This window comes from Harpia harpyja, chromosome 1 (genome assembly GCF_026419915.1).
Source record: "Harpia harpyja isolate bHarHar1 chromosome 1, bHarHar1 primary haplotype, whole genome shotgun sequence".
NCBI lineage: Eukaryota > Metazoa > Chordata > Aves > Accipitriformes > Accipitridae > Harpia > Harpia harpyja.
In genome coordinates, this window is record NC_068940.1 from 108,098,331 (window position 1) to 108,105,749 (window position 7,419).

The window sequence follows — 7,419 nt, forward strand, 5'->3', positions numbered from 1 at the left end:
TGTGGTGTCTGGGTGAGGTGGGGAGGGTTTCTGGGTGTGATGGCTTGATCTCTCCGGGGATGTGGTGTTTAGATGAGTCTGAGCAGAGCGAGAGGGATTTAAAAAAAAAAACCAAAAACTGGAAAGAAAGAGGGAGAGGGGAGGGGGCTCTTGATTTTTCTCTCCATAGGAGCCAGGAGGATGCTCTCGCTCCGAGCTCGGGAGGAGCGGGACATCGAGCGTGGCTGGATGGATCCCAGGGGCATCGGTTTTACCATCGTGTCCTGAAATCGGGAGCGGACGAAGGGAAGGGGCCGCGGATGGGGGATCGGCCCTGCCAAGGCTCCGGCATCGCCGCATCCCCGCCAGGTCCGGGCGAGCGCCCACCACGGCACCGCGCCAAGGAAAACACCGGCAACCCGATCCCTTCCCCACGGCGGCGGGGGCCCGGTGTTTATCCTGGAAGCGAAGCCGGCCGAACCGGGGGGCCCCGAGCCGACAGCCGATTCCATCGTCCTCCCGCTTTTCCCTCGGCCGCATGGCGCTGGTGCTGGGAGCCGTGTTGCTGGCGGCGAGCGCCGCGGTCCCACCGGGGCTGCCGGCTCCCCGCGACCTGGCTCGTTCGGTGCTGGAGACCCACGGGCAGGAGCTGAGGCTGCTCAAGCTGCTGGGAGTCACCAGGACGGTAGGAGAGGGGTGGGCGATACGGTGGGTGCAGCTGGGTGTCCCCGGCTTGGGCACCCACCCCGGCGAGGACCCCTTTCTCCGCCGGCGTCGGGAAGCCACCGACGGCTCCGTCCTTTCCCCCCCCTCGGCAGACGTTCGACTGGGGCACCCATTTCAGCATCAACTTCACCGCCCGGCAGCCCGCCTGCCCCAAAAACCTCCCTGACCGCCGCGGTGCCGGCTGCCGAGCCCGGCCGGGCAGGGTAAGCGTGGAACCGGGTTGTTCCCCCCCCCCCGCCAAAACACGGGAGGGGACAGAAAGGTGTCCCCAAGATGCTCAGGGTCGCTACGTCCCCCAGGTACAGCGGTGCACGGCCCAGGTCTCCGTCTTCGCCTTCCTGCCCGACGTGCCGCTGTCGATGGTGGAGTGCGGCCAGGAGCCGGTGAGGGCTCCAGGTCCCCCCACCCTCGGCGGGGGACGGCAGTGGGGACGTGTGTGTGTGTCCCCCTGCTCACTTTGGGGACGTTTTTTGGCCTCAGGGTGAAGCCCACCTTTATTTCTCCCCCCAGCAGCCCGGCGGCAGCACCCAGTCCCGCTCTCCCAGCACCCCACGAGCCTTTGGCACCAACCCGGGTCACCCATCATCATCGTCATCATCCTCGCGGCCGCCCCCACGTCCTCGGCCCCCCGCCGGCGCGTCCCTCCCGGGGACATCCCGCCGCTCCCTGTCCCCAACAGAGCTGGAATAAAGATATTTTCGGGGTCGTACGTGTGCGTGGGTGACACAGGTTGGGGGACGGGGGGGGGAGGCACCCCCCGGCGTTGGGCAACAGGGATGGGGCAAGCCTGGGGTTGCGCAAACCTGGGGGGCACCAACCTGACACGGGCAACGTTCCCGGTGTCACCCTCGTCCCTGCGGGTCCCTGCGCCGCCCCGTCCTCCCCCCTGTGCCCCAACGGGGAGCGGGGACGGTCCCCGGGGGCTTGCGGTCCCACAACCCCCCCCATGCCCAGCCAAGGGGCTCCCAGGGCTGGGGGACACCCCGGGGAGCGGGGCCGTGTCCCCGAGGGGAACCAGAGATGCCACCGTCTGCATGTGGGAGATGCTCAGGACCCCCGCCATGCCTTGTCCCCCCCCCAAAAAAAACTGCCACCCTGTGGGCTGGGGCCAGGCGTTTCCGGAGGGGGGGGAGCCGAATCCCGGGGCGGGTTCCCCAACATCCCGCGGAGGATAAAAGGGGACACGGCGCGTGGCCGTGGGGACAAGGATGCCGAGCTCCTGGGTGCTGGTGCTGGCGGTGCTGGGGGGGGCCTGCGCCCTCCCCGCCCCGGCCCCCCCTCACCTACACCCAGGCGCTGGCTCAGGCCGTCGACTCCTTCAACCAGCGCCCCGAGGTGCAGAACGTGTTCAGGATGCTCAGCGCCGACCCCGAGCCCACCCCGGTGAGTGCTGCCCACCCGTGACACCCCCCCCCACCCCACCCCACTCGTGACCCCCACCCACCCACCCACTCGTGATCCCGCAGGGTGTCGACCTGAGCACGCTGCGGGGACTCAACTTCACCATAATGGAGACGGAGTGCGTCTCGAGCGCCCGGGTGAACCCCGACGACTGCGACTTCAAGGAGAACGGGGTGAGGATGAGGATGGAGCTGGGGGGGGGGGGGAAGAATAGACACCAAGGGTCCCGGGTGTCCTCACCCGGGGTGACGCTGGGTGTCGTGTCCCCCCTCCCAGGTCATCAAGGAGTGCACGGGGCCAGTGCTGTTCCTGCAGAGCTCCCCCGAGATCGACCTGCGCTGCACCGATGCCTCCTCCAACGTGAGTGGGAAGGGGGGGGTCAGCACCCACCCGTGACACCCGCTGACCATGGATGGGGGCACCCACGGGTGGGGTGTTGGTGTCCCTCCTCCTGTCCCGTGTCTTGGGGTCCGCTGCCCTCAAAAGGGACACCCCCCCGTGGCTCAATCCTGCCACGGTGTCTCCAGCCTGAGGGTGGTGGAGAGTGGGATGGGGAGGGGGGGGGGGTCCTGGGTGTGGGGTCCTGCGTGCGGGGTCCTGCGAGGGTCCCGGGAGCCGGGACCAGGGTGTGGGGTCCCAGGTATGGGGTCCCCGGTGCGGGTTCTGGGTGGGGGGTCCTGGGTGTAGGGTCCTGGTTGTGGAGACCTGGGTGCAGGGTCCCAGGTTTGGGGTCCCTGGGTGGGTTGCTCGGTGGGGTTCCAGGTTTGGGGTCCCTGGGTGGGTTCCTCGGTGGGGTCCCGGCTGTGGGGTCCCTGGTTGTGTTCCTCGGTGGGGTTCCGGGTGTGGGGACCTGGGTGCAGGATCCTGGGTGTCGGGTCCCTGGTACGGGCTCCTGAGTGCGGGGGTACTGGGTGGGGGGGGTCCCACAAGAGTCCCAGACGCAACAATCCCGGCTATGGGGTCCCGGTTGTGGGGTGCCGAGCAGCATCCCCCCCTCCCAACCCCAGTGACCCCGTTGTCCCTCCGACAGCCGGTTCTCATCCAGCGGGGCCGGTTCGGGCGCTTCCTGAGCAGAATCCGGCACATTCGGCCCAGGATCAGCTTCGACATCCAGGCCAGGGGCTCCGTCCGCTTCGGCTGAACGAATAAAGGGGCCCTTCGCGGCCGGCGTGCGTGAGCGGGGCTCCTCGCTGCCTCCCAGCATTCAGCGATGGGGGGGAAACTGAGGCAGGCGGGGAGGGGGCACAGGCAGGAGCCGGGTGGGCTCCTCTCCCCACATCCTTTGCCATCATTTGCCCGTCTGCGGCTCCACATCCCACCCACGCACCAGCAATGCCCCCACCTTGGGGATCAAGGGCTTGGCCCCGAGGGGACGTGGGGTCGGCACTGGGGACAGGGCCCAGCTTTGCGCTGGGGAGCCCCCAGGGCATATCCCCCCCCCAAAAAAAAAGAAGTCATTCACATCCTGCCCCCCATCATCCCCACGGCGTCATTGTCCCCATGACGTTTCGCCCCCCCACACTGGTGGTGTTGGCAGAGGGGGGGGCGTGGGTGGGGGGACACCGGGGCTGTGTGTCCCCCAGGGAGCTGCAAGAGAAGAGACAGGGGGGGTTCAGCTCCCGAGGGACCCCCATGACGCAGCCCTGCCCGGGGGGGTCCCCAGGCTGCACCAGTGAGTCAGCACCGACGTGCCCACTGGGGCCGTCACCAGTGGTTTGGGACAGGGACGTTGGGACACGGGGATGGGGTGCACGGGGGCCCCCACGCCCCGTGAGTGGCCAGCCCGGGGTCATGGCTGCAGCCCCGGCTCCGGTGGCCCTGTGGGACCCTGAGGGTGTCCCCTCCTGTCCCCTCCACCCCCACAACGGGCCAACGGTCCCACGGGCTTGTGCCCCACACGCACCCCCATGGGGACCCCGCAGCTGGCACGGGGGACTCTCTGGTCCCCAAGGTGTCTCGGGGAGCAGTGAGGGACCCAGTCCCAGGGGCACGAGTCCCCGCACGAGGCCAGTGCCAGGATGAGGCCCTGGGGAGCCGGCGGTGCCCAACCCGGGGGGGCTGACCCCGATCTCCCCACCCCAGGACCCTCCTCCATCAGCATCTCCCCCATCCCATGCGCCACGTCCCCAGTCCCCGGTGGGTGACAGCAGCAGGAGAAGGCAACAGCTGGGCCGGGAAGCAGCTTTATTTGGGGAGGGGGGTGTCGAGGGGGGGGGTCCCCAAGGTGGAAGCCCCTCGAGGGGGTCTCATTTCCTCACAATGACCTTGAAGAGGTTGATGCCGGCAGCCACCATCCTGATGGCCACCCTCAGCAGCGGCCAGAAGCGCTTGACCCGGATGGGCTGCGGGGAGAGGAGGTGTCATGGAAGAGGGGGGTAACCATGGGGATTCCCCCCCTCAACTCCCCCCCTCCAGACCCTGGGGTTGCACCCCGCAGCGTGTGTCCCATCCCCTGGGACCCCCCCAACTCACATCCACGGTGGAGTCCACGCAGGCGACGTCAAACACGAGGTGGCTGCCGCGCTGCGGCACGGGCACGGAGCAGACCTTGATGACCTGCGGAGAGCGGGGGGCTGAGCGTGGGGACACGCGGGTGGGACCGTCCCCAGGCTGGGGACCCCCCCCCCCGCCATGAGACACCCCCCCCTCCTCGGCTCTCACCCCGTCCTCCTTGAACTCACAAGCGTCGAGGCGGGCGCCCGAGCGTGCCGGGCATCGCGTCTCCATGATGGTGAAGTTGAGGCGCTGCAGGGAGCCGAGCTGGACGTCCTGCGGTGACACGGGGATGGGGATGAGGACAGGGTGGTGGCACCCACCAGGGAGAGATGGAATCCATCACCGGCTGCCCAGAGCCAGCCCAAGGGTGGGGGGAGCCCACCCTACACCCCAAACCGTGCCACCCCCACCACGCGTAGGTTCTGGCATCCCCCCCGCTGAGGTCCCCATAGGGACACCGGGTGACCCGGCAGTGTCCCCAAGGCGGTGGCACTCACCGGGGTGGGCTCGGGGTCGGCGCTGAGCATCCTGAACGCGTTCTGCACCTCGGGGCGCTGGTTGAAGGAGTCGACGGCCTGAGCCAGCGCCTGGGTGTAGGTGAGGGGGGCCGGGGCGGGGAGGGCGCAGGCCCCCCCCAGCACCGCCAGCACCAGCACCCAGGAGCTCGGCATCCTTGTCCCCACGGCCACGCGCCGTGTCCCCTTTTATCCCCCGCGGGATGTTGGGGAACCCGCCCCGGGATTCGGCTCCCCCCCCTCCGGAAACGCCTGGCCCCAGCCCACAGGGTGGCAGTTTTTTTTGGGGGGGGGACAAGGCATGGCGGGGGTCCTGAGCATCTCCCACATGCAGACGGTGGCATCTCTGGTTCCCCTCGGGGACACGGCCCCGCTCCCCGGGGTGTCCCCCAGCCCTGGGAGCCCCTTGGCTGGGCATGGGGGGGGTTGTGGGACCGCAAGCCCCCGGGGACCGTCCCCGCTCCCCGTTGGGGCACGGGGGGGGGGACGGGGCGGCGCAGGGACCCGCAGGGACGAGGGTGACACCGGGAACGTTGCAGGGATGTTTATTGCAAGCAGAACGCCCGGGCGGGGGGCACAGGGTGGGGGGGACACGGCGTCGCCCGCTCAGGGTTTGGATTTTTTGAGGTTGAGCTTGTCGCGGATCCAGATCTTGGTGCAGTGGAAGAAGCCCCTGAAACGTTCCTTGATCCTGGCAAACAAGCCTGAGAGCCTGGATGTCTGGATACGGCCGAACTGGGAGGGGAAGAAGCGGTGTCGAACCTCGGGGAGATGGGGCGGGAGGGGGAGGTGTGACCCCCGTGGGGACGTGCCCCACGGCAGCCAGCGAGGGGAGCGGGTGACGAAGGCAGGGCATGCGTTGGGGACGGTGCCATTTTGGGCACCTTCTTACCGTGGTGGGCACCTTATCGCAGGAGAGCTCGACCACGGGCTGCTGCTGCTCGAGGAAGACGAAGCCCTGGCACCAACTCACCGCCTGCGGGGAAGCAGAGGGGGGGGGACAGGGGGAAGACGAGGCCGAGAGGAGCCCTGAACCTCCCCACTCCCCGTGCCTCAGTTTCCCCATCGGCTGCTCCCCGGTTCCCCGTTGGGGACGGCAGCGGGCGGCCCCGCGGGACGAAGTCTCACCCCGAGCCAGCGGCTCTTGCAGGTGGCGGTGGCCGTCCCCGGAGCTCGGCACGAGGTCTCCTCGACGGTGAAGCTCAGCTCCTGCCGCTGCCGCAGGTCCCCGGGCTGGGAGAAGGGACAGGACACGTCAGGGACCTACGGCACCACCGTCCCCAACGCCCAGCCCCGAAACGGACCGGATCCAGCCCGGAGCTGGGCCAGACTCAGCCCCCCAACTTGGGTGGGCTCCATCCCTGCAAGGGGTCAGACCCAGCCCCAAAACGGGCCGGATTCAGCCCTGAGAAAGGTCGGATCCTGCACCGCCCGGGCCCGGTGCTGCTCTCGGGATGGAGGAGCTCAGCGCTCACCCAGCCGGGCCGGGGATAGGCCTGCCGGAGCCGCAGGACGTAGGGACTGACGGCCCTCATGTTGAGCAGCTCCACGGCTGCCGAGACGGCGTCCCCGTAGCTCACGGCCCAGAGTCCCGGCGAGGACGGCGCGATGGATCCATCCAACCCCGGCGTGGATCCATCCGGTCCCGGCGTGGATCCATCCGGCCCCGGCGTGGTGGCTCTGGCCAGCCCCACCACCAGCAGCAGCAGCGGCACTGCTCGGCACGGCCTCATCCTGCCTCCTGCCACCCGCCGTGCCGGGGAACCCTTTTATGGGAGCTGGCCCCGATGTGCCGGCGTCACCGTCATGGGCGTTCCCGTGGGTTGACGCTTGCTCCTGTGCCAACGGGAAATTCCCAGTGGGACAAATCCGGCTGGGAGCCAAGTCCGTCCCTCTTTGGTCCCCAGGCCACCGGAGCAGGGGTCCCAGCACCGGAGATGGGTGCTGCTGGCCTCCTCTGGGGCTCGGCAGAAGAGAGGTCACAGGGTTTGGGGTCCCCCTGCCACGGGGGTCCCCATGGAAGGGCACTGCGTGCCTGGGACGGGTGACAGCGAGGACAGCGGTGATATCGAGTCACAACGTGACCATGGAGGGCGCTGGCCCTAGGCACCACGAGCCACCCCACCGGGGCAAGGTGCACCCCAAGGTGACCACCAAAGAGCCAACCCGGGTTTGGTGGGGATGTAGGGTGACACCACGTTGGGTTTTCTCGCTCCCGTTGGATGAAGAAGCCACCCTGCCCCACGGCCGGGGCTTTCCAGCCCCCCGAGGTGTTTTATGGCTGGGCGGAGCGACGGAGACA

At 68.8% G+C, this 7,419-nt stretch overlaps 3 protein-coding genes across 3 annotated transcripts; 1 reads left to right on the forward strand and 2 right to left on the reverse strand.

Moving 5' to 3' along the window:
• The first annotated feature begins 1,913 nt into the window (after nt 1–1,913).
• Nucleotides 1,914–3,283, forward strand: CAMP (cathelicidin antimicrobial peptide). The gene is given in 5 exon segments (XM_052792200.1): nt 1,914–1,973; nt 1,975–2,088; nt 2,172–2,279; nt 2,383–2,466; nt 3,137–3,283. Coding segments are annotated over 5 exon segments (477 nt in total). The 3' UTR covers nt 3,248–3,283.
• Nucleotides 3,284–4,352: 1,069 nt separating this feature from the next.
• LOC128144025 (cathelicidin-3-like) lies at nt 4,353–5,285 on the reverse strand. Its single transcript, XM_052792336.1, has 4 exons — nt 5,100–5,285; nt 4,768–4,875; nt 4,579–4,662; nt 4,353–4,448 (listed from the first exon to the last, which is right to left on the reverse strand). Exons 1-4 carry the CDS (start codon nt 5,271–5,273, stop codon nt 4,353–4,355), a joined length of 462 nt encoding a protein of 153 aa, XP_052648296.1. The 5' UTR covers nt 5,274–5,285.
• A 438-nt stretch (nt 5,286–5,723) lies between these two features.
• Nucleotides 5,724–6,850, reverse strand: LOC128139118 (cathelicidin-B1-like). The gene is made up of 4 exons (XM_052781088.1): nt 6,593–6,850; nt 6,246–6,350; nt 6,010–6,093; nt 5,724–5,879 (listed from the first exon to the last, which is right to left on the reverse strand). Exons 1-4 carry the CDS (start codon nt 6,848–6,850, stop codon nt 5,724–5,726), a joined length of 603 nt encoding a protein of 200 aa, XP_052637048.1.
• Between the last annotated feature and the right edge of the window lie 569 nt (nt 6,851–7,419).